This window comes from Haliotis asinina, chromosome 10 (genome assembly GCF_037392515.1).
Source record: "Haliotis asinina isolate JCU_RB_2024 chromosome 10, JCU_Hal_asi_v2, whole genome shotgun sequence".
Taxonomy (NCBI): domain Eukaryota; kingdom Metazoa; phylum Mollusca; class Gastropoda; order Lepetellida; family Haliotidae; genus Haliotis; species Haliotis asinina.
Window position 1 is genome coordinate 24,580,561 of NC_090289.1, and position 26,694 is coordinate 24,607,254.

At 36.8% G+C, this 26,694-nt stretch overlaps 1 protein-coding gene across 4 annotated transcripts in view; it reads left to right on the forward strand.

Moving 5' to 3' along the window:
* LOC137299179 (dual specificity calcium/calmodulin-dependent 3',5'-cyclic nucleotide phosphodiesterase 1A-like) overlaps positions 1 to 26,694 on the forward strand; it is a 525,403-nt gene that overhangs the window by 299,936 nt on the left and 198,773 nt on the right. The window contains exon 1 of one of the 4 annotated variants that reach the window (XM_067831742.1): positions 22,994 to 23,264. The exons of the other annotated variants lie outside the window; for them this stretch is intronic. Coding sequence (XP_067687843.1) covers positions 23,078 to 23,264 — 187 coding nt within the window. The 5' untranslated portion in view covers positions 22,994 to 23,077. Of the gene's footprint in view, positions 1 to 22,993; positions 23,265 to 26,694 lie in introns of those variants that run through there. 4 annotated transcript variants of the gene reach the window in all.

A 26,694-nucleotide genomic window follows, 5' to 3' on the forward strand; every position in this document is an offset into this window, starting at 1 on the left:
CACAAGTTTCCTTTCTTATTGGCCCTCCCTGCAATGCTCAAGACCTACATGAAGCAAGTCTAGAATTCCTCAGCTTCAGGGCTCTGAATCTACCATCTCACTTGGGCTCCTTTTCAACTGAAATGGTCTTGAATGTTCTAACCAAATTATATTTTATTGAGAGACAAGGGTAAGTTTACTCTAATTGGTGTAGTGTCAAGGACATCATGACACAACAACAATGGCTAATGTCATTTGATATATAATGTCAACACCCTATCAATACATTGCAAGTGTTTCAGATGATAAATCATGTGTGAATAAAATGGCAAATAATCAGACATCAGTACATGTGTACTCAGTATAATATATTCTAAATTTTGATAGACAATATTGAAATGAATAGAGTGTTTCAAAAACACATTTGACTTTAGAATAGTACAGGATTTAGACATTTGGGTTTCCTTAAATCTGCAAGAAAACAATCAAGACTGATTGATTCAGTAATATTAATATTCCGACAGTGTAGGAAGTAAGAAATTATTATCCCTCACTGATGTGAAGTCTGTTGTATTTTTGTTGAAAACTATATGTGATAATAAATGGCTGATCATTTCACATTCTAGACGCAGGGAAGATAAGAATATTTTCTAGAATAGCAGCTTTGTATGCAAATTGAAGACTTTTCTGGGATACAAGCAGTTTGGTAGATATTCGAGAGATGCCAAAGTTGCATTCAACCACTATTAATGAGTTTATGTCTCTAGGGGCATTTGGTGATTGATTGACAGATAACAGGGTCAATAACAACACTGGAGGAAATGCTGGGTTGGGACATCACTAGAAGAGTTGACTTGCTAGAAGCCTCCATAGCCAGCTGACTGAGAAAGTACATGAGCGATATAAAATAATTGGGCTTAAAACGTAGGTGCCCTTTTGGGATTAGGAAATTCTTGTTTAGATGGAATCAAATATTTTCAAAGCTCATTCTGTCAGAATGATGACCTGATTTGCATTTAATATTTGTTGGTTAAGAGACATAAGGAAAATTGATGGCACAATCTCCTATTGATTAGCAATACAAAGTACAATATTTACAGGGGTTGTATTTTTAGGAATTACATTTGTGAGCTCTTTGTTTTGGACTAAAGGTTTAATTATTTTAAGTGAAATTGCTTTGCAATATATCTAACTGTTATATTGACCTTAGATAAATTATTTTGCCAAAATTGTATTTGTTCCACTTGACTCTAAGAAAGGTTTGCTGGGTGGATATATGGCTAACACTTTTTCGTTAACTATTTCCACAAAAGGTGAAGGTCATATAGTGCTTTGTGTGAATGTGATGTTTTTTCAGTGATTTAAATTTTTGCTTGAAGCATTTAGAATCAGTGTAATATATGTGCTGTCAAGAGGAATGGGGATGGGAATCTGTTGATCGTAATAGACAGCTCTTGTTTTGTAAACCAAAGGAAGCTGAAAGTGCAATTTGAATGCACACTGATGCTAGAGCTTGTTCTAATTCAACAAGACAATTTCATGCCGAACAGAACTAAATGTGTGCAACACAGTTGGGCAGCAAGTGGAGTTTTGTGCTTCACTCAGCAATATTCCAACTATATGGAGACAGTCTGCAAATAATCAAGTCTGGACCAGACAATCAGTGACAGCTTAAGTACTAATCTATGCAACTGCGATATGATGACCACCTGATCCTGCTTGACAAGCATGGGTTACAGAAGATCTGTTCTCACTCAGGTCTTCACAGGTGGATTGTGTGTGACACCATTCAGCAATGTCTGACCTATATCACTGCAGGCACGGATGGATAATATTGTGAGTATCTCTCTGTGCTGCCGCAGCTGAGAGCACCCTGACAGACAGTCAGCCATGCCACCAACTGATCTACCTGATGTCATGGTAGGGCCAGTTCTAACCCATAGTCTCCACATCCAGCTTGAATGACTATGACTTCAGGTCATAAAGGGGCCAGTTGGATAGCCTAGTGGTTAAAGCATTCACTCACCATGCTGAAGTCCTTGGTTCAGTTCTCCACATGGATGTGAAGCCCATTTCTGGTGACTCCCTTATCATAGCGCTGGAATGTTGGTTAAAGTTCCGTAAACTAAACTCACTCAGCTTTTCTACTGAGTCACCTTCAGCATTAACCGTACATGTTTGAAGGTGAATTTCTTACCTTCAGTCTAAGCGCTTATTTTTTGAGACTACATGCCCAGTATCACATTTACAAGTAACAATTTTATTAAAAGATTCAATCCTGTTTTGAAAATGTACTTTCTAAGTTTCAAATAGCTGTTTAACATATTTTTGTATTCTCTTTTTCAATTATGTTTACCAGAGGTTGTGTTTGCGTCTTTTTTTAAAGTCTTTGTGGACTTTCAAGCAGATTGATTAACCATTCCACAAGGTCACAACAAAAGTAATTGACAAAAATGGTCACGTGAAAGAGACATATTTATCCTTGATGCAGAATCCCCATCTGCTTGCGGAGATAATAAAACATGATTAAAACTGAAGGAATTTCTGACGTCTGGGCAAGAACACAGCTCTGAGAATACTATCAAATCTAGATCGGCTCCATGAATCTCTGCTCGATGCTCTAAGGATTCACAGGACAGTGCTATCCATCTTTTGTCTCCGTTCTCTGCCTTTCTACATGGCCCTGCAGCTTCCGACAAACACGCTGGCCTAAAATCACACCACAGTTTTAGCTGATTACATGTCAATGCCGACTCTTTGGCTCATTCATCATTGTCTTTCCAAATTTTGATGTCAATAATATAGAGGATCACTTACACCAAAGAGCATGTTATTCTCAAGTTTTCCTCACAGCTGGGGAGTGTGTATAAAGTCCCTGTCTGACGTGCGTGGGTAGAGCTTGCTTCTATGGACGACAAGGATTCACGCTAACGACTATCAATGTCTCTTTCATAGGGACTCATTTAAGGAAACTGGTTCACAAAGGACAACATGTGTCATACATTTCTTATTGAAATTGTGATTTATGAGCATTTTCTTTTTGGTTTGGAGTTTTTTAATGGATCTGCCAAGAGGATAAAAAGATGTCTTTTTATGAAATTCCCCAGACTTCAGTTAGTCAGAAGGGGATAGGTGCAAAATTGAAAGGAAAACCATTATAATCTGTTGATTGAATGTTTTGCTGAGGAAGGATTTTCCCACCAGTGTCTAACAACACTTAAGGGGATGACGGAGGGATACAAATGTTGCTTGCAGAATTACTTCCCTTACCAAGGTCCAAAACCTTGACAAAACAAAAGGATTGACAATGGCTTTGAATGCCCCTTTGGGTAACAATATGCATTTTATTTTGGGGGAGGGGGTGTGGGGAGACAAATTATCTTATTCAGAAAGGTCACCTCAGAATATGAAATGATCTGTCTCCTACGTTCCTTAAAAGAAACATTAACCTCCATCAACCTCCAATCAATCAATCAATCAATCAATCAATCAGTGTGTGTCTGCAATTTCAAATCATCTATATGAATACCAAACTCCCTGGATTCTAGACTACCAACCCTATTTGAATTCCTGATTAGTTTCACCAAAGCAACAGATATCTGGGCCTGCTTTGTCTTTCCTCCTGCATCAAGCTAAAATGCAGTCATGACTAAAATGTTATTCGAAGTTAAACCAAACCCAAACACTAACTCAGTGACATACAACCTAACACTCTAATGTTGTTTCTCAAATGCAACAGATTTATAGTGAATTTATAAGTACCCCCATACAAGGGAGGCAGGTACAGTCAATAGAAGCAATGTCATACCATTTGCTGTAGAAATGGCGCCAGCTCAAGGTGATGAAGTGGTGTAATATTTCACTTAAAGTAGTAGTGTAATATTCCACTTAACAGTTGACAGCAGAGCCATGTGGGTTTCCATTACCTTGACAACAGATTACACACTCACTTATCACACAAGGTGATTGGTCTGTCAGATTCTAATGTTTACAGTTAAGGTCAGTTTCCATGGTTACCAGAAATATATGGAAGAATGGTTAGTCCAGCATCCCTGTTATCTGGTCATGTTGCTTTCACTTTTTCAACCAGTTGTTATGAAGATGGGATTTAGGTGGGAAGGTGCTTAGGTCATCAGTGTCTGTACTATATTTCTGTGGTCAGCTTGACCTTATTTCGGTGGTCATATGCATGTCAGCTTGACCAAATAATTCTTGATAGCAGCCCGGACCAAATATTTCTGACCTATGCTTCTCTTAAAAGATTGGTTGATTGGTTGTTTGTTTAATGCTACCACACTCAGCAATATTCCAACTACATGGCAGCAGTCTGTAAACAAATACACAGACAATCCAGTGATCAATATCATGAGCATTGACTTTAGCAACTGGGATGTCATGACATCAACATAGTCAGCCAGCCTAACCACCTGATCCCATGAATCGCCTCTGAAGACAAGCAAGGTTTGCTGAACACCAATTCTAACCCAGATCTTCACTGGTTATCCAACAAGAATACAAACAATAAAATGCTAATTTTGTGCTGATTGCATTTCATCATATCCTGACAGAGATGTTGTTCACGGGTTTGTCAGGTCCAGACAGGAAGCTGTTCTATCTCTTAAATATGTCTGAGTATAAAGTGTACCAGCCAAAACAGATGCAAACAAATCCTTGAAATGTCATGGAATGTTGTAGGGCAGCATTAAGCATGCTTGACTTACTGTCTGTAATGCTAAGAATGCACAAGGTCACAGTGTCATTTCTAATGGTCACCCATACACAAAAGCAGTTGTGACTATCCCTATTTCAACTTGCTCATAAATTCAGCATTGGGTACACAAATTCTTATTGTAACCAGCAGATTCAGTGCAGCTGTAATTTGTTTTTGTCATGTAACATTTCATAATTACTACTGGGATGGTGGGCTAGCCTGGTGGTCAAAATGTTGCTTCTTCACACCAAACACCCACCTTCTGTTTCCTCTATGATGTCACTCACTCACTCACTCACTCACTCACTCAGCCACTCAGCCACTCAGCCACTCAACCACTCAGCCACTCAGCCACTCAACCACTCACTCAACCATTCAACCACTCAACCACTCACTCCTATATGAAACATTTAATACTTCCATTTAACACTGGACTTCCATAGGTCGTTTATCATTCATCCTGCATGTTAGAGATGTTAGAATTATTAACGTCAGAAAACTGATTGCTATGAATTCACCATTGTTAGTTTTTGTGAAAGAAATGTGGCTTTCTTTCTTAAGTGTATGTTTCCTTGAGATATAGTAATGATAACAATGAAAAATTCTATAGCACTATGATATGGTATAAAGTTTTGAAAGCATTCCCCTCAAGGAGGTGGCTACATTTGTATCAAGGTTGTAAAAACGTTTTGTTCAGGATGGTGACAACCGTTTATCACACAATGGCATTTCTTGGATCTGGTTTTATTTTGGTGTTGCAAGAGCAGTTCTAGCAATGGAATAAGGGCATTTCCTGCCTAGCACTTCCAAATCATTAGATAATTCTTCTAACAAGGAGGCCAGCATGTTTGCTAGAAGTAATGCTCCTTGATGGATAGCAACTGATATGGCAAAAGCTTATCAGAAGAGATTATGTTAATCATCTCCTTTGTATATTTGTAACTTAAGCCTCAAAAGAATGAACATACATTTCCATGGTTACAGGTACTACAACGCTATTGTATGTTCCCCAGTGATGGCTCAGTGCCACTTAAGCTTTATATATTGTAACACATGCATGCATGCCACCCCCATCACATTTGAGGGATGTAATAACCCAGAATGCTGTCGGAATGTAAATTTCTGGAGATTCCTGGAAATCAAAATCAATTCTAACACTTAGTACTGCATTCCAGCTGTTCAGGTCAATTTTTGTAACATACCAAAGTGGAAATATATCAAGCAGCCTTTTAGGCAGCCTTGAAGAGCATTCTAAGTATTCAAACTGCATTCTATGTACTCTTACTGAATTCTACCTATTTGCTGCTGGACTTCAGGAGGAACATTCTTCAAATGTATCAGCATATTTCAACTGTAGTTGGAATACAGCTTGAATGTTTGAATACTCATCAAATACAGGCAGAACATCACAAATGCTCTTCAAATAAACCACTGACACCACTGAATTGCAAGAAAATATGGCCACCTGTCACTGAAATGTCAGATAGCATTTGGGAGTTGCATTCTTACAAATTGTTTATTTTGACATTCCCTCCCAAATGTGGTTCAAATTTGGGAAGTATTTTTTCTGGCTGATTCTCCTTGATTCTGTCAGTTTGAAAGAAGAGCCTTAGCCATGTTTAAGGAGACATGCCTGTAACTAGAAGAGCCATCATCTCCACCAGCCCTGTCTACAGAACCACCATGTTACTGCTGTGTGTCTGTTTCAGAACATGGCCCACGTATATGCTGTGCAGACCAGGTTAAAAGTCATAGACCCCAACCTTGTTTTCTTGTCACAACTGACATATATTTATGAATTTGTGAATATTTATGCAAAAATGATTGTTTTGCAATTCAGATGAAACATATAAGTGAGAGAAACAAGGGTTTGATAAGTGTGTTTGTATTTGTATCTGAATGACAATGGGGTGAATCTAATCTAAAATGCCTGACATGATGTACTGTTGATATAATGATCAGTTGTGACTGTGTGCACATGTGGCTGAGTTGGGCAGACACACATTCAGTGGGAGGCATTCTATTGTCTGTATGTTGAAGATGTAACCATTTCAAGACATTAAAATTGTAACTTTATATATACTCCACATTGTATACAAGTAGGCTCTACTTGTTCCTTGCCCATGACCATCTGGGTCAGAACTGACCCTCAGCAACCCATGCTAGTCAAATAACAGGAACAGATGGTCATCTACACTGACTTTGTGGATACATGTCATTGTATCCCATTTGCAAAGATCAATGCTCATGCTGTTGATCACTGGATTGTCTAGTCCAGACTTGACTATTTACAGACCATCACCATGTAGCTGGTATACTGCTGAGTGTGGTGTAAAACTGTTCCTCAACATCACGAAAGAATTTCTTTGAAAGTGACTATAGCATTTCCTTAATGGTGGTGAGAGTATTTTGTTAGCACCTTTTTTAGTGGGAGGGTATAGTCAATTCCTTGTCTGTCCGTCCATAGTCATGTTGTTTCTGGAACTGTGTTCAACAAAAATTGGTTTGATTCCCTATATGGGTACACTATGTGGAGCCCTGTTTTCAGTTTGAAACATTATTTAATTTCAAAAAGCAGAAATAAAACATATCCTAAATGCGTTGCTATGGTCACATGAAAGGTGAATATATTTGCAGAAAAAATGAGAGAAATGATAAAATTATGGTGTAGCCATGTCAGTGTGCATTGTATGGTTGGAAGAATACTTTTTTTTCTGCTTCCAAAATCACTTAATTTCATCAGGTAATTGTCTCAAAAGTGTATCTTAATATGCTCTGTTTATTGTTTGTCCTTTTGGAAGAAGGTCCACTCACTCACTCACTCACTCACTCACTCACTCACTCACTATCAGTCAACCCTTGTATTTCAGAAATATGAAAGCTATAGAAGAATAGCTTGGTTTTGTACTGTTTTGTCTGTGTAGTATTGACTACATATCATCTTATCTATACTGGACAAAAATAGTTAGGGATATATGTAAATTGTGAAATAATGAGTCATGATGTATTTATTCATTGACTTAAAACAGCAGTCATAAAAATACCATTATCCCAAACTTGTTTTGTCCAGTATATATTGTAAGAGGTTCACAGGGTGCTTGAAGATGTTGGCTTATTAAACAGTGCTATTTAAGTTTCATTTCAAATAATGTTGAACGAAAGTGAACCTTGGAGCATGTATGTAAAGTCATTGTATCTTTCTGTAATATTGTGTTAGGTATTGTACTGCAAAACAGTAACTGGGAAATTCAGTTCATTGATTTTGTTCAAACTGGAATTCTTCTGGAAGCAGTAATAACACATATTAATGTTTACTTTTGTCTGTTATTAGATGAAGTTCAAATTGCATGATGTCAAAGCAAAATTGTATCCTATTCATATGACACCATCTCAAAACAGACATTATGTGTACTTGGAAGTCAGTTACCCTGTGTACTTGTATTGTGCTCCCCATTCACAAGGTATGTCCTAAAAACACTAACACTACCATGGTCATAGGATCAATGTGCACTTCAAGCCCAAGTGTTACAACATATTAGTCACATGACCATGTCATCCCTCTGGGTACCCATTCACTGCTGTTGAAATGGAGGCATTTGCCTAATGTGAGACCACATGTGTTACCTGGTCTTTATTGAAGTTCTAGAAGCTTTCAGGAGTCAAATTGCCAAACATAGTCACCCGTCCAAAGACTTAACTTAACCAAATTTGTGACCTGTGCTCTTTACACAGGAACTATCAGCACCACCACCACCACACCACCACCACACCACCACCACACCACCACACTCAGAATATCCTTCTCAATTATTGAGTACTGTATTTTATGACTATGAAATTTCTTTTATAACATTTCGGATGACATAAATATTGATAGACTAAAAATGTCAAAAGCACAAGAATATTTGTTTCACTCAATGAAACATTTCATATGACTCATCAGTAAAAGACAGTATACACAAAAATCAGTTCTCTCCACAGATACATTCAGAACAAAACCATTGATTATACACACACTAACATTATGTGAATATCATGTATGATGACCAGTAATGACCAGAGACTGATGGCTATCTGTGCCGTTCATGCATGAGTTTGAAATTAAATACTGTAAATGTGAATAAACATTTTATCCAGTTTCCAACTTGTGACTTGTATTGAGGAAGTAGTATGGCAACAACAATCAATGATATGAGATAGTAGCGTCATAATAATTCTCATCATCTGAAGTCGGCATTTACATGCATAATAATACCAGCTTACTGAATACAAGCACTGAAATTCATTCCCTGTAATGAAGTGTTATAAGCAATTCCTGTGACACTTAGCCGAGTTCACACGACTGAATCCTCATAAGTGCATGGCAAGCCTTGAGGAGCAATTCAGTTGACGATTATTAAGTGTACTGGCTAGCAATATATAAACAAAGGCCTGTGCTGTAATTATACGGTGTGTGGTGCAATGGTTCATTGGTTGTGAATGTGAAATAAGTTTGTTTGGTGATAGGGACGACTTGGAGCTGTGGAGAGGTGAAATATACGAAGGATATGTCCTCTGGGTGCTATAATCTGCAGTTGTGGAGTAGAAGAGGAGATCTCAGTGTGAGGAGTGTTTGGGACGGAGAGGCAGTTGGGATCTACAGCTGATCTTTGTTTGTTTTCAGTGTTTGTATGTATCAATGGATGTCAATTGCATGTTAGCACAGATTAAGAGATGCATATTTCATGTGCGTATCAGTTTGGTTGGATTGGATTTCAGAAGTGTGCTTTTTCCGAGGGAGGACCAAGTTAAGGCTGTGAGTGTCGATCGCCTGTGCAACTGAAGTGCCTATTCTGTTAGGTGGCAGTTTTAGCACAGCTCCTTACTCAAGTGATTATTCAGTTGAACTGCATGGAATCTTAAAGTTGGGATTGCCTTGATCAGTGGATATCATTTTCTCACATGTGTATATTTCATTACTGAATGGTATATTTCACTGTTATTCAACATGGATGGTGTATATTTTGCAATGTTTCTATTGGATCTGGAGTATGACATGGTGAAATAAGGCTGTATATAGCATGTGTTGGAATGCTGATTTCATATGGATTTTACTTTCAGTGTATTTGATTCAGGGATCTTCAGGTGATGTTGGTTGAAGTTGCTTTGTACTTGTCAGTGAGTTCCATCTGCTGCCCATTTCAACAGTCTGATTGAATGTCAAGTTTGATGTTATGGTGGACCTTGTCTATTCAGCTTTTGTAGAGCACCAGGGTTGAGTGATTTTGATGAAGATGTTTATTTTGTGAAATGACATTTATCAATTTATCCTATGCCTGAGGGTGTTTCTAAGGTCAGAGTTCACTGCTTGGTGCAAATGTGTAAAGCACAACCCTATTGAATAACAAAATGTTTCAAATGATCTTAGAGTAGCATTCAGAATCAAAGCATCTGTTTATTAAAATACAAATATGAGGTGATTAAGAAATATGTGTTGTGATTGATTTTTATATTTAATCAGTATTTGCAAGAGAAGGGACTGATGTTATTTTCAGTTTTATTTACTTTTAATATCAATTTTAAACAGATTTAAATTGTTAATGAAATTTTTCCTTGAAACTTTTAAATGAAGTTCTAACATTGATCAAACCTATAGTATGTCAATGTAAATGTACATATAGTAACCTTTGGCATGTTTAGGTAAATACATCTGAAAATCTAATTTGTGTTGGCCCACTGGTTCATGTGTTAGCCTGTCCTACTTTGAAGTTCAACTTTGTTTGGTTTAAAAACATTTTTTGTGTGTGTAAAGTAGGATCCACATTCATAAACAAACAAAATATTGCTTAAATAGCTACTGATATGATAACAGACATCATTTGGTTAATTTTATAAATATATATAATTGTAAATATATGTTTAAATTTAAAGTAGCCAAGTTGTTAAGGAATTAGCTTGTTTCACCCAATACCAGGATTCTATTCCCAGTTAGACAAAACATGAAAGATTCTTAAATGGGAAGAAAAAATAAATTAAGTTATAAGTGAATCAATTATAATTGTTGTTAGTGTTATTCAACAGTATCCAGCCCCTGAACACAAGGCCAGACTATGTCATACTTGTTGTAGGTAGTAAACCCGCAGCACTGCAGGAAGCTAGCACTTATGATGTCCTGACAGAACTGTATGTTGGATAATGTGGAGATTACGACTGGAAGCTGATGATGCAAAAAGCACTAACCTGTCTACAGATACAACGCTGGGATCATTCTCCTGTGATTGACATTTAGGAAAAGAGCAAACTGTTTGTTTAGTGGTTTATCCCGTATAGTGTCATGATTATATCAGCTTTTTACATGTGTAATGGAAGGATGAAAGATGTCAAGGACAGATTTGTTTTTAGGCTACCATATTTGCTGTAATATGCACCCCTGACCATATTCAGTCAAAATATAGTGACAAGACCCATCACTTTATCATCAGAAATTCTCAATAAATTTGAAGTATGGGTTTCTAAAATTTCAGTTAAACAGGCATTTGTATGTTATGAGCACCACACAGTTAACGTGAAGATATACATGACAATCGTGTTCTGATGTATATTTATTTTATAGCGTAAGGAATAATTTGGACATAGGTTCATCGTCCTATTGGATGTGCTCTTTGTTGTGTTCACAATACCTATGTACAGTGAATGTGGTGGTGGGGTAGCCTAGTGGTTAAAGCATTTACTTGTCACGACAAAGAGCCGGGTTCAATTCCCCATATCGGTACAATGTGTTAAACCCATTTCTGGTGTTTCCTCACCTCGATATTGTGGGACTATTGCTAAATGTGGCATAATACTAAATTCACTCAGTCACAATACAGTAAACTAATTGCCCTTCATGAAATAACACTCTGATGTGTTGCATTTTGATAATTTGATCTTGAGCCAAGAGACCCAGGACATCGAGCTTATTTTGTCTTTTTCACATCCTGACATCCTTACAGCAGACATTTTCAAATTTTAGTCATAAAATGTTGCACTACAAAAGGGGCAAGAACCTGTATGATTGCAAGTCAGTATTGTCGAAATGTTTCATCTGCACTGACACATGCACTAAGTCAGTTGTCGGCAGCCAGAGCTCTGATAGCAAATTTCAACCTGAATATGGTTTACAAATGTGTTCATATTTGTCAAATTTCTATGAAACTGGAGCTCTGGTTGTGGTAAATATGGTATTTAGATATTTTGTCTGAAAATGGCACTGTATATAAGTATATGCCATTACAAGCCTCACATGGGAACAGGAGGACACATAGGTCCCAAGAATTGTCGGTTTCATTGAATTTGTTGATTGTGAATCCCCATTGGGATCATGGCTCATGCTTTTATTCAGTGCCTGGCCAGTCTAGACATGCTAATTTACATGAGAAAGAGCTGAATATTGCTGACTGAAACTTGGATTCATTCAGCTTTCTGTTTAAAAATATTATAAAATGGTTCGTGAATATATGTTTACAGCAAAGTTGTTTGATGATCCTAAGTGATAACATCCAGTAAATGATGTATATGTATGTGCCTGTCATGTGTATGTACCTGTTTTAAACAGGTTAATAATTGAAAAGGGTTAGCGATGATAACCAACATACTTCTAATTATATTGTATCTATTTACTGTAATTTTAAGAATAGTGTGTCATCAAACTAATGCAAGTATTATCCCTGGCCTAAAGTCTGTCTTAAAAGTAATGAGTAGCTGTACCTTTAAACTCTAAAACCATATGTAATCAACTGTAAGAAGAACACTGTCACACTGTAGAATTACTTGCCATGTTTGGGGGGTGGGTTGGGTGATAGCTGTTTGTTTGAATAATATTGTTAGAAACTTATTGCAATTATTGTTAATGCAGATACGTATACCAGTATAACATGGTTCTCAGTTGTTCTGATGTAAAATGATGCAACTTGCTACTTTCAAGTGATGAATGAGTAATCATGTACTTGTTGGTCTGTGCCTGGCGCTGGGCATTAATGGGTACATCAAGGACTGGTCAGCTCGGAGTCTGTATACATGGGGTATGCATGCTTGACTGTGGCGTGGTATCTCAGTGAGCTGGCAGCTGAAGGCTAGTGCAAGTAGCCAGACATACATACATGCATGGATGTCATAATAGGAGTGAAATATTCCTTCAAGACTATTCAGTAAGTGAAGTGAGTTTTCTAACAATAAACATGTTTTCAGACCGTGACACCTTTGGTCACTGTGACCAATCTTTGATTATTTCAATTAATCAGAATACCACTGCTTGTCCCAGAATATACAGTGGAAGCTGTCTAAGCCGGCACTCATTGAGACTGAAGAAATAATCCTGTTTAGACAAAGTGCTGGATTGTAGAGCTGATGGTAAATGTACAAGCCATGGATGGGACTGAAGAAATTATCTGGTTTAGACAAAGTGCTGGATTGTAGAGCTGATGGTAAATGTACAAGCCATGGATGGAGCTGAGATTTTATGCTGGTGTTGACAACTTGCCAGATTGGACAGATTCTGGTTTTGACAGCTTCTGCTGTAACATTGTTATACAAGATTATTGCACCAGATTACCAAGAGCAAATATGTCTTTATAGAAGGTTTGCACTTGTAATTCAAGCATCTGATTAACTTTGTAACAGACTGAAGACATTGTGCACTGACATTGTTCAGTGTGACTTTAATGTTCCTTATTGTTTCCACCTCAACATTGAGAACCTGAGTTCACAATATACTTGGGAGACACAACAATATGCTCGTTTATGGTTAAAGTATCTCATTTCTGTGAGCAAGACACAGGAAAGATTTCGGCCTGTAACAGCCATATTTTTTTTAATCATTCTATGCCTAAAAATATAGGCCTGTTGTATTTACAACAATAATACAAACACATTTTAGCTTAATTTACGATTGTATCATTTGGTCTGAGTCATTTGAAACCATGAACTGATTGAGAAAACGAAAGCTTTGTTATGGAAAATGTAACCTTTTTCTGTATTTGCCATTAAAGGAGAAACTGATAGTGTTGCAGAAGTATTTATAAGTCATGTCACAATGATCTTAGATTTAGTTACTCTAATGTGTGTCACTTGGTCAAACAGAGGACAAGATATGGCGGAAACCTTGACAGCAAGATCTCAAATCTTGTTCTGTGAGTGTTTTCATTACAAACTACCGATAGCTTTCATCTTCAGCAGATATTGATGCCAAGTCTGATTCATAAATTGTCTTCATTTCGGAATGAATAGGACAATGCCTAGCTCCTTCACAACATTCCTTTTGGAAGAAGATACACATTTGATGTAATACTCCATAGCTTAATGTGGTCATCAGATCTTAGTATGTGCATGGCACTTTCTTGCACATGATGCAACATTGGTTGCACAGTAGAGTGTCAGCAGTTCCAACAGTCTCAGTTCATGTTTCAGTCTTGGAGTACAAGAAAACCATAAGTAGCTGTATGATGTTGATTCATGTCTACACAATGCTAACTAAATTTTGCCAACCAAGGCAAGATTTGAAAGGAAGAAGGTAATCCCATCAAAATTCATTGAAAATGATTGTAGTCGTTTTGCATGTTTTAAATCCTTCCATTTCTACAATCTTGTTATGGCCAAAAGCTTTTCACAGCCACATGCAATTATCAAAATTATACTGTGTGTATACTCTCATAGAAAATATGTCTGAAAGTATCGATCTCAGGCGTGATTGTCTGTAGAGCTATACTTACACTCATGGTTAGGACTCGGACAGTTTTCAATTTGTCTGGCACTGGAATTGTCAAGGAATTCCTGTAACTTGCAGAAAGATGGATACATGTGCTGCGGAAGTTCTGGGTCAATAAAAGTGAAAGCCATTTCTCAAGGTACACCTTGGGTGGCTATTGCAACAGTTTTCTGTAGCATGACAAATACTTTACGGTAACGTCCCCTGAATTATTCATCAGGTTGACAACGTTTACTCTTCCCAATCAGGTGAAGCTGTTGGAGTTCAACGCATCCATTAAGTGCTCATTTCACAAATGGCTTCTAGAGGCTTTGGGTAACAATAACAGAGAGCACTATACAATGTTTACTCATTTAATTGTTTGTTTTGGGAGAAGCATTTAATCAGGCTTAATCTTCTGATGTGTGCTCAGAAGTAATTCAATTATGATGCACTTTGGTCACATCACTTCAAATATCTAGCATGACTGCATCATGGACACATTCCTATCAAATATAAACTGAACATTCTGAAAGGTAACTAAGGCATTTAGGCAAAAGCGTATTTTATTCAAATGAGCGAAATATTTAGTATAAATTATTTTTGTGTGTTTTTACTTTTTTTCAGAATAGTCAAATACTGTCAGTTTTAACATTGGTCTGCTGAACTTGCTGCTGTCTTGTGTTAAGAGGCTTGTCTGGTAGCATTCTTTCTTTATTCATGTATTGTTCAGTTGTGTTGGACCTTAAATGATAACACCAAGAATTTATGTAGATCCCTTGTTCAGTAACTCATGCTTGTCATAAGAGGCGACTAGTGGGCTTGGGTGCACAGGCTTGCTGACTTAGTTGACACATGTCATCGTATCCCAATTGCAGATCGATGCTCATGATGTTGATCACTGGATTGTTTAGTCCTGACTCAGTTATTTACAGATTGCTGTCATATACTTGGAACACTACTGACTGTGGTGTTAAACCACAGACCAGGCAACCAACCACCCAACCAACCAACCAACCAACAATGGTGTTGGACTGTTCTATTATCTTGCATAAAGTTTCATTATATTTTCTCACAGCGTCTAAACCTTCAGCTAGTCATTCCTTATTTCATACACAGAATTAAACACTACAAATTACTTTACATATGGCTTCACCTTGAACAAGAAATGTAGTCAAACCTCTACTGTTTCATCCATTGTAAATTGGGTAAACTTAACTGTTTTTTTATAAAATTTCAGAGAAACCAACAAAATGTGTTTCTCATCTACTAATATCAATTAAGAGCTAATATGACAAGAAATAGATACTGGTTATGAGCCACAAATCCTTATCTCTAAATGAAGTACATCACCTTGATATTTCCCAGGAGAGTTTGATATGTTGTGTTCATCCTGGGTCACACTGAGTAAGTAAACAATTTCCAAAAATGTCGGGGTTAGATAGATTTTATGCATGTTTATTGATTGTTTCTTCCTCAGCAAACAGTTGGTAAAAATATATATATGGAAATGAAAAGTTAATCTGAATTGTTTCTTCCTCAGCAAACAGTTGGTAAAAATATATATATGGAAATGAAAAGTTAATCTGAATTGTTTCTTCCTCAGCAAACAGTTGGTAAAAATATATATATGGAAATGAAAAGTTAATCTGAATTGTTTCTTCCTCAGCAAACAGTTGGTAAAAATATATATATGGAAATGAAAAGTTAATCTGAATTGTTTCTTCCTCAGCAAACAGTTGGTTAAAAATATATATATGGAAATGAAAAATTAATCTCAAACTGTTTAAATGTTGACTATAAGTTAAACAAAGGTGAATGTTTTAAGGTCAAAGATAAACAGAAATAATAATTTATATTTAATTCCACATATATACCCGTTGGAATAATGCTAGACTGATGACTGTTTAAAATATTGGAAGAAGATGGACACAGACTTTTATTATTCATTTAACTGACTAATTATACTGGACAAAATAAGTTAGGGATATTGGTATTTTTATGACTGATATTTTATCAGTATGTCAATGAATAAATACATCATATAATTTTTCATAGTTTCAAAATTTACATATATCCCTAAATATTTTTGTCCAGTATGTTTTGCTGTAGTAACAGTATATGCATCACAGCTGGTTTGCATATAGTGGAAATCAGCTAAACTCTGCATCTGCCTCTGTTCTGGTTACATCTGAGGCTTTACTTCCTTAGTAAAGTCAAACCTAACTTCTTCACAGTTCAGATAGTGAAGGTATTTACTTGATTATCTGATTAGCAGAATTGCCATCTGATAAACCAATGATAGATTTGGCCTGGCCTGTCTATAGCTTACAGATAAGAATAATCAATGATGTATATCAAGGAAGTCTGCCCCACGAAACTGTGTATGACCTTTCTAGGAAATTGAGACTGCTTTCTGTAAATGTAGTTCAGGAGATGTTGATTAACGGTTTTCTTGAAATTTGCAATTTCATTATGTTAATTTATTACAGCAGAGAATGATCTCTTGATTTTGTGGTTGGTGTTGGTTCAGATTTGTTACATTTTCTGTTAAGTTTGATCAGTGTAATATGGTACTCACAAGCAGTTAGAGACTGATTCTTATAGTTATTCTGTCTTGCAAACCTGGCCCTCTCAGCAGTTCTGTTTGACCTCATATTAGAAGACTCCCAAACCTTGTAAATTCGTATGTCTGGCTGCATCTAGCTGTTAGATGAAGAGAATGTAAATATACAGAAGACCAAATTAGACTTCTTGTTACGCGGAATTCATGAAATTATTAGGCAGTAGTTGCATATTTAAATCAATAATGTTTTGGTTGTTGTTTAACACTGTATTCAGCAATATTCCAGCTATATCATGATGGTCTGTAAACAATCGAGCCTGGAACAAATAAACCAGTGATCAACAACATGAGCATTGATCTAGACAAAGTGTGTTCAATGACATGTGTCAAGCTAGTCAGCAATCCTCTTCAGAATGAAACGTTCATTCATCATGTTGAAGATCTGGGTTCAGATGTGTGAAGCCATTTCTGGTCTCCCCCACCATGATATTGTTGGAATATTGCCAAAGTGGTGTAAAACTAAACTCAGTGATGCAACCGAAACATTTGTGAAGCAGCAATAAAGGAGAAGTAAGTCTTGTCACTCCCGAAGAATGTTCAAGGGATGTGCCCAATACTGGACACAAAAGGTCAACATTTAAAATATTTGTAACATGTATGCATTGCTGAACCTTCAGATAAGCATGTTATTTAATATACATGTATAATATTTAACATTCTGTCACAGACCAGCTTTACATTATGTTTGCATGATTGGAATCAAACCTTCTTTTCGTTGTGAAAATCAGGAAACACTCTGTTACTCCACTGAGTCGTAGTCTGGAACATTCTAGGCAACTTTGGTCTTGGTATCAAGTGTAACATTGTCGATATAATCTTAAGTGTGTTTGTTATCAGATTTAGTAGTGAACACCCAGCTTCTGTATTGGTAATGACCCTTGAAGATTCTGGAGTAGAACAGGGTTTTTCAACAACCCATGCTTATCATAAAAGGCGACTACTTGTCGTAAGAGGTGATGAATGGGATTGGGTGGTCACTCTCTGATTTGACTGACACAGGTCATTGGTTCCCAATTGTGCAGATTGATGCTTTTGTTGTTGATCACTGGATTGTCTGTTCCAGACTCGATTATTTGCAGACCACCGCCATATAGCTGGAATATTGCTGAGTGCGTCGTAAAACTCCACTCGCTCACTCGCTCACTCACTCGCTCACTCACTCGCTCACTCACTCGCTCACTCACTCACTCACTAACTCACATGTATTGGTAATACCGTCATCTTCAGTGATTGTTTCTTACTGGCAATGACTTTCAAATTGATGATAGGTTTAGTATTTATGTATACTATAACATTATTAATAGTGAAAACTTCAATGTCAGTTAATTTCGATATTTGTAATAAATTTTTAGTTGATATCAGTCATAGTAGTGAGTTTGATCTTGGCAATAAGTAAAGACTTGACATGGTAAAATCTTCAGAATTTGTGGAAAAGTCAGTCACCAATCAAAACTAGTGGAAACTTGTGATTATTGCAATAATGGTGAGAAATTGGGTTTTCATGAGAACTTTGGTATTGGTGAGAACTTCAACATTCATGAGAATTTTATCCATGGTGAAAACTTAAGCTTTGTTAAAAACTTCCGTCAAGCTGAAATTTTAGTACTAATGATGACTTCAGATGGTGATCTGTTGCAAGTCTTGTGTTTAGCATTAGAGACAACTGAAGTATTTGGCTGAATTTAAGAACTGATTGGACCATACATATTGGTTAGTATTAAGGTATTGGTTAAACTCTGTTTGTGTTTGGAAATAATTTCAGAATCAATGAGAAATTTATTTTCGTATGAAATTCGGTATTGATGGGAAATTCAGTGTTAGTGAAAACTCGGTATTTTGTGAAATTCCATTTGGTGAGGAATAAATGCATGTTTGACATACGATTCATAATCTTTATGCATTCATAACATTCAAGATTAAGTCTATATTTGTGTTCATAATATCATAAATATTTCTCTGTGTGTCTTCTATCACGGTGATTGTTGATGATACGTCAAGTCATAAACATGCTATTTGGTGCCAAGTCTTTATCCTTCCATCACAGAATCTAGATCTGATGTTCATTTTACAAGGCAATCAAGATCATGGGCTCTAAACTCTCATACACAAGGAGATGTGACCCCAAACAGTCACAACTTGGTGCTGTTTGCAATAATCCTCAGAGGTAAACTATAAATGTTCTAAAATCTGTCATCATATCAGAAACACACACCTAATGAAAATAGCTAAAAACATGAAAATGATGTGATGTGCATAGTGTGGTTATCAGCTTGAAACCCGCCTGTGTGGAGAGTGTTTGAAGATTCAAACTTTGTTTACAGTTTGAAGATTCCCAATTTTCTTTCCAGAAGGGTTCGTTTTCTGGAGAGGTACCACATGGTGTCTATATGCTACTATGTTGTTTGGTGCATCATTGTCCCTGGCAGTGACATAGCGCCAGAGTTTGATCTGTCTGATAACATGGACATGTTTGTGAAAACAGTTTGCCTATCTCTTTGTATAATAATAATAACTTTGGATTATTAGTGCTGGGATACTGTGGTCACTGATGAAAAGTACTTCCAGTTCTGCATTGACTGGAGTCTATTCTAACACTTCTGTGGTGAGCATGTATGTCTTGAGAGGTTTTTATTTCCATTCATATTTGTATGCAGCTCTAGGCTCGTTATTTCATCCAGAATTTAATGAATCTTATCATACAATGGATTACATAGGGTCTCGGCAGGATAAAGCCAGTGGATATTTTTGGTATCCATTTGGATCATATGCAGATATCGATGCAAATTAGAGAGATCATATGCAAATTTTAGGGACTACTTTCACGGTGTAGAGAAACATGGCAAAAGAGTCGGCAGTTGTGTTTAGACTGACCCCCATGGTTACGGTTCTGTCAGTGCTTTCATCCCAGAAAATTCATGCCTGGTTATGACAGATGGAGCAGATGACAAAGTGAAGATACAAATTACAAAGACACCAACATCAGTTCCCCAACCATCTGTCAGGTGACCAATGTCACGCGACAATTATACTGTACTTGTTGCTCAAAAGGTTAACTGAAGGTTTCTGAAGTTCCATGCAGGTTTTTTGTTATTTTCCAAATGTAAGCTAAGATTTGTTGACAACAATACACTCTTAAAAGCTCATAGGGAACTGGATGATGTAATGCAGTCAAATGAGTGAGCAGTATAAAATTAGGTCACTGAACTTGTGATGTCACATATTACTATGCACATATTTGTGATGCCATTGATATACAGGCACATTCCATGATGTTTAGTTTCATGATCTCTGGCAAATGAAATTGCATTTTCTTAAATTATAAAGTAAGAATGACATTGTATGATAAATAGGTTATCACACTCATGTGCTTTTGGATGGTTAATATCCGGCATTAGGAATAAATACTATGTATTTAGCTCGCAAGGCTTGCTGAAAACAGTGTTTATTCCCAATGCAGGATATTAACCAACCCAAAACACACTCCTGTTATAACCTATATTTATGATTACTTTGATGTGATAAGGGTTCAAACTTTAAGTCTTTTGTAAAAGAAGCAATGTCATATTTTAACAAATAATAGAGATGTTCTTTTGTTTAAATTTTGCATGCATCTTTAATCATATATTCAAATGGAATTTGAAGTCATAATGCTGTGTTTAAGTTGAACGTCAGATTATTTTGATGCCATTAATTCTCAGTTTTCGATTTCACGTTACCTTGACAACCACCTTTACCTGAACACAATGTTGGAATATGCAGATGTGAAGCCAATCCAAAACCTTGATTTTATCACCATGAGTTAATTATACCATGTCCTATTATCCTATTCATTTGGACTTACAACAGTAATTAAGTTGAAAATGGAAAATCCATTATTTCTGAAGGTTTGTGCATTATCTGTCTGTTAACTCTCTCGAGAAGGGTATATTGATCAAAGAATTACACACTTTGAACATTGAACATTGAACATCTTCCTGTCTGCTTGGGTTATGAAGTGCTATCGTTTAATGGGAAATAGGTAAATTCCTGAAGAATGATGACATTACAACAATTAAATAAACTTCCGTTCATGATAGGTTTTAATGAAAAATATAAGAGTGAACTTATATGATTATTATCATACATTATAATGATATCACTTGACTATAGAACTATCCTTCATAGCAATAGTTGGGTGGAGTAACTTCTAACGATTTGACTTCTTTCTTAAATATATTGATTTGATTTAATGTTGCTATATGTGAAAGTTTCAGTACTAATTCTGATGCTGTTTTGCTAATCATGTACATGTGATTGAATTGCAACAGACTGCATCTATCACACCTTTAATATTTCTGGGCTTAACATTTGGTCCCATGAATATTTAAAGTTTTCTTATTTGAAATAAATGTCCTCAAACTTAAAGCAAAATTTAAACAGAGACCATAACAACACTTAATTATAGAACACAGGTATTTGTCAAGTCATTCTTGAATTTAGCTGGATGTATAACCTGGAGATTTTATATCAATTATTTCCTATGTTTCTCTTCTTAGAATACTGAAAGTGTGTCAGTTAGGACACGCAGAGGCACATGAAATTTTTGGATTGGTCATGTGATGGTAGTTTTGTCCAGTGTGTGTTTTGTTGATCAGATTGGTGGGTTGGGATGTTTGGGAGGTCTCTTGGTAGATGATCTTCTTGTATTGGTCATGTGATGGTAGTTTTGTCCAGTGTGTGTTGTGTTGATCAGATTGGTGGGTTGGGATGTTTGGGAGGTCTCTTGGTAGATGATCTTCTTGTATTGGTCATGTGATGGTAGTTTTGTCCAGTGTGTGTTGTGTTGATCAGATGGGTAGGTTGGGATATTTGGGAGGTCTCTTGGTAGATGATCTTCTTGTATTGGTCACATGATGGTAGTTTTGTCCAGTGTGTGTTTTGCTGATCAGATTGGTGGGTTGGGATGTTTGGGAGGTCTCTTGGTAGATGATCTTCTTGTATTGGTCACGTGATGGTAGTTTTGTCCAATGTGTGTTTTGTTGATCAGATTGGTAGGTTGGGATGTTTGGGAGGTGTCTTGGTAGATGATCTTCTTGTATTGGTCATGTGATGGTAGTTTTGTCCAGTGTGTGTTTTGTTGATCAGATTGGTGGGTTGGGATGTTTGGGAGGTCTCTTGGTAGATGATCTTCTTGTATTGGTCATGTGATGGTAGTTTTGTCCAGTGTGTGTTTTGTTGATCAGATTGGTGGGTTGGGATGTTTGGGAGGTCTCTTGGTAGATGATCTTCTTGTATTGGTCATGTGATGGTAGTTTTGTCCAGTGTGTGTTGTGTTGATCAGATTGGTGGGTTGGGATGTTTGGGAGGTCTCTTGGTAGATGATCTTCTTGTATTGGTCATGTGATGGTAGTTTTGTCCAATGTGTGTTTTGTTGATCAGATTGGTGGGTTGGGATGTTTGGGAGGTCTCTTGGTAGATGATCTTCTTGTATTGGTCATGTGATGGTAGTTTTGTCCAGTGTGTGTTTTGTTGATCAGATTGGTGGGTTGGGATATTTGGGAGGTCTCTTGGTAGATGATCTTCTTGTATTGGTCAAGTGATAATAGTTTTGTCCAGTGTGTGTTGTGTCAATCATATTGGTAGGTTTGGATGCTTGTAGATGTTGATAAGCTACTTTCATAGATAGAATGATGTTTATTTTGAAGGAATATCCAGGTTTCTACTGTGGTAAGATGGTAGATATGTGGAATCTCAAGATGTTTCATGAACATAATGCTGTATGTAATGTGTTGGGCATTCCATGAGGTTCATCCTACAAGATTGCAGTAGCTAGCTTGTCAGTGTCATGAAAATTACATTACAAGCTGTGGTGTAGAGTTTGTTCTTGTTGCAGGAAGTGTGCAGATATAATTGGAAGACTTGAGTCATTTACATAGTGTAGAAACAGCAGAACAGATGGAAACTGAATCAACTGATTGGTGAAATACGTGTGTCAGTCATCGTGAATTTCATGTATATTTCTATGCAAGAAATGACCTACTAAACTTGAGGACTGTAACTGAAAGCGGGAAGACTACTGAAAATGAACAACAGTCAGTCTTTGACAGACTTGCCCACTGTGACAGTGACTGATGTGGATGACCTTCCTCACCACTCAATGTCTGACATCAGGACTGATGGTCAGTTTCACTCTCGGTCTCACCCGGGCTCACCTCTGTCAAAGAGGAAAGCCTTCTCAACATGGATTGGAGGCACGCAGTATATCATTGGTAAGCAGTAGTGTATTATATTATTGATGTTGAACAATTATGTATATCACTGTGCAGTAATGGATATCATTGGTAAGCTGTAATGGATATAATTACACGATGCTATTTAGAAAGGGGTCAAATGCAACATATGTCATATTTGGGATTTCAATTTCTCAGTAAAGTACAAATTCTATTACTTTTTTGGTTGAGTCCCATACGGGATTCAAACCCGCACCCTCAGAGTCAGGCACCTAATCGCCAGCACACAAAGTCGGCCGCCTAACCCGCTTAGCCACTGCAACTTCCACAAAAATGAAAGTCGGACAACTGGTAGTCGAGACTACTTTAGGTACTTTGTGTACCCCTCTGATAAGTGTGAATTGGCCTGACTCCCATGGCCGAAAGCTATGATTACACGATGCCATTTAGAAAGTGGTCAAATGCAATATACGTCATATTTGGGATTTTACTTTCTCAGTAAAGTACAAATTCTAGTACGCAGTCTGGACTACCGGTTGTCCGATTTTTGTGTCGCGGTGCCTGAGCAGGTTAGGGGGCTGACTTTGTGTGCTGGTGATTAGGTGCCTGACTCTGAGGGTGCTGGTTCGAATCTCGGATGGGACTCAACCAAAAAAGTAATAGAATTTGTACTTTACTGAGAAAGTGAAATCCCAAATATGACATATGTTGCATGTAATGGATATAATTGGTGAGCTGTAATGTATATCATCAGTGAGCCATCATGTATATCATTGTTGAGGTTTTACGTATGCCATTGGTAAGTAGTTATGTATATCACTAGATAGCCATCATGTACCAGTATGTCATTATTGAGCTGCAATGTATGTAATTAGCAAGTGGTAATGTATGTCATTTGTGAGCTCATTATTGAGCTATAACGTATATAGCTGGCAAGTAGTAATGTATATGATTAATGAGCAGTAATATACATCATTGATTAGCCATCAAGTATATCATGGGCAAGTAGTAATGTATATCTAGGTGAGCAGGAATATATATCATTTGCAAGCAGTATTGTCTGTCACTGGTGAGAGGTAATGTGTATCATGGGTGAGCAATAATGTATATCGATGGTGAGCAATAATGTATATCGATGGTGGGCAATAATAGCAATGTTTACCACTGTATGTGAAAGTCTGTATCATTTGCTGACAAAAACATCTATCCAGGTTCAAGTTTAAACAATCTGATACAATATTTCAGCTTGATTTCATTGAGGCTGGTTTTTGTATCAATTAGTTCTGTATGCTTGCTTACATTATTCATCCCTAATGAGGCAAATCATAAAAAGTTTAGGTTGTTGGTACCTGTTGGTAGTCCGCTAATCACAGACCATGAAACATTATTGGTCATTGCTGTTGGCTTATGCTAGATTCTTGGCGGAGAACAGAGTACAAACATTACAGGCATTGCAGATGCCTTATTACTAGTTTATACACAAGCAATGAATGAAATCTAGTTTTTGACAGCCTTATAATGAGAAGAATCAATGACATAAACCCCAAAAATGATGAACATAGATTAATCAATCTTTGTTTCAAAAGCAGGAATGACACTCTACACACACATTATACATACTATAAATTGTGTTTGGGTGTGAAGTCTGACAGTCAGGAACATTCTTGTACAGTAAGTTGGTCCTTAACAGACTGAATTTTTCATGTTCCTCAACTTCTTTATACGTGCTACCTCATTATTTCAATGGAAACATCATGTATCATTTTATATTTTGTAATATAGTGAGTCAATGGCTTATAATGGATTAGTGACTGGGGATAACATTGTGAGAAATGTAATGTCCAGTGTCCTATGATATAAATTTTAATGTAAATGAGCCACCAAAACCACCTTGATGAAAAGTGCTAGCCCTTTTTGTTGGCACTTATTCAAGACTTAAAGTAAATACACTTTACCAGAGATTAGAGAAATTTTCTGTCTTTCACATCTTCATTTTAAAATTTAGGCCTGAACATTTTATTTTTACCCAGAATATGTGTTGATCAGTTGGGCCAACCAAAAACAATCAATTATTAACACAATCCCTGCCACCTGTAATGGGACTTTGGAAGTGATGAGGTGCTGCAGGCTGGATGTTATGCGGTGTCATCGAGGTTGTTTAATTGGGGGACCATTGGTTACCTAACCTGACTCAAGGTCACAGCCAATAAGTGGGGGTCTTCCTGTTGAATAGCTAATCCTGTCACAGCTCCAAGCCACATAGCTATAAAAGCTTACAGACCTTGACTGCAACCTCTCATGTTTATTCATTTAATCATTCCTGAACACAACAGGCCTGCTATTTTGTTGAGGGTATCTACTGAGCTTGGCACCTCATGAATATGCATGACGTCTTTTACTGTGTGGTCAATGCATATTTCATTGATCCTTGTGATGGCCAAGTATGACATTTTCTTCTGGACCTTATTACTGTTTGTTCTTGGCTGTATATTCCTTACAATATTTTTTTACAGAAGGATAATGTGTTTTATGGGAAACAGTTCTTAGTAAATAGGTTCAGTGGCAATGTATGGTTGTGGTTAAGTTGAAATGAAATAGAGGACTAATTGGTCAAAATATCTCCAGAACATTTATGAAAGAATGTTTTCATTTTTTATGCCACAAAAAAAAATTTAACACTACTCTGGACTTTAGTATGTCGTGGTGGCAGTAAGGTTAGCCCAGTAGATAAAGCATTCTCTCAGCACACTAAATAGGTAAAATGTGCATGGTCAGTTTCTGGTGTTCCTGGATGGGATATTGTAGGAATATTACTAAAAGCTGTGTGCTCACTCACTCACTCACTCACTCACTCACTGAACTTCCATAGGTCATTTATCATTCATCCTGCCTGTTAGAGATGTAACCTTGCTATGCTATGTGCTTCATGCCTGTTACATCTTCCAGAATTTGCCCATGCTTAATGACTGAATATTTCCATAGATAATTCCAGATTTTGTCTTTGACCACACAGCTTTATCAATCATACCAAATCTGTAATTTGTGCATTTCTTGTTTAGCATGACTAGACTATTCCTTCCACTGGTTCCTACAAGATTGCCAGAGATTAAGCGATATGATATTGACATTAATCATCTGTTTGATACAGACCACATGTTTAGGAAAGCACAATCCACAATGCCTGTTTGAATGATCTACGTGGAATATCTTCCAGTAGGTTAATTACCTATTTACTCCCAGTCTATCCCTACTGTATGAGTAAGGCCATGTCCATGTGAAACATGCATGAATTGATGATTTCCATGGCATGTTTACACAAAACAAATTTGGCCACATTTCAACAAAATTCCTATGTATTTATATTTGATGCATGAAAACTGTCCAAAATTTGTTGTTGTTGCCATGGCATAAAGGACAAAAACAGGATAAGCAATGCTTAAATATATGTCTTTTTTCTGAAACTAGTTTC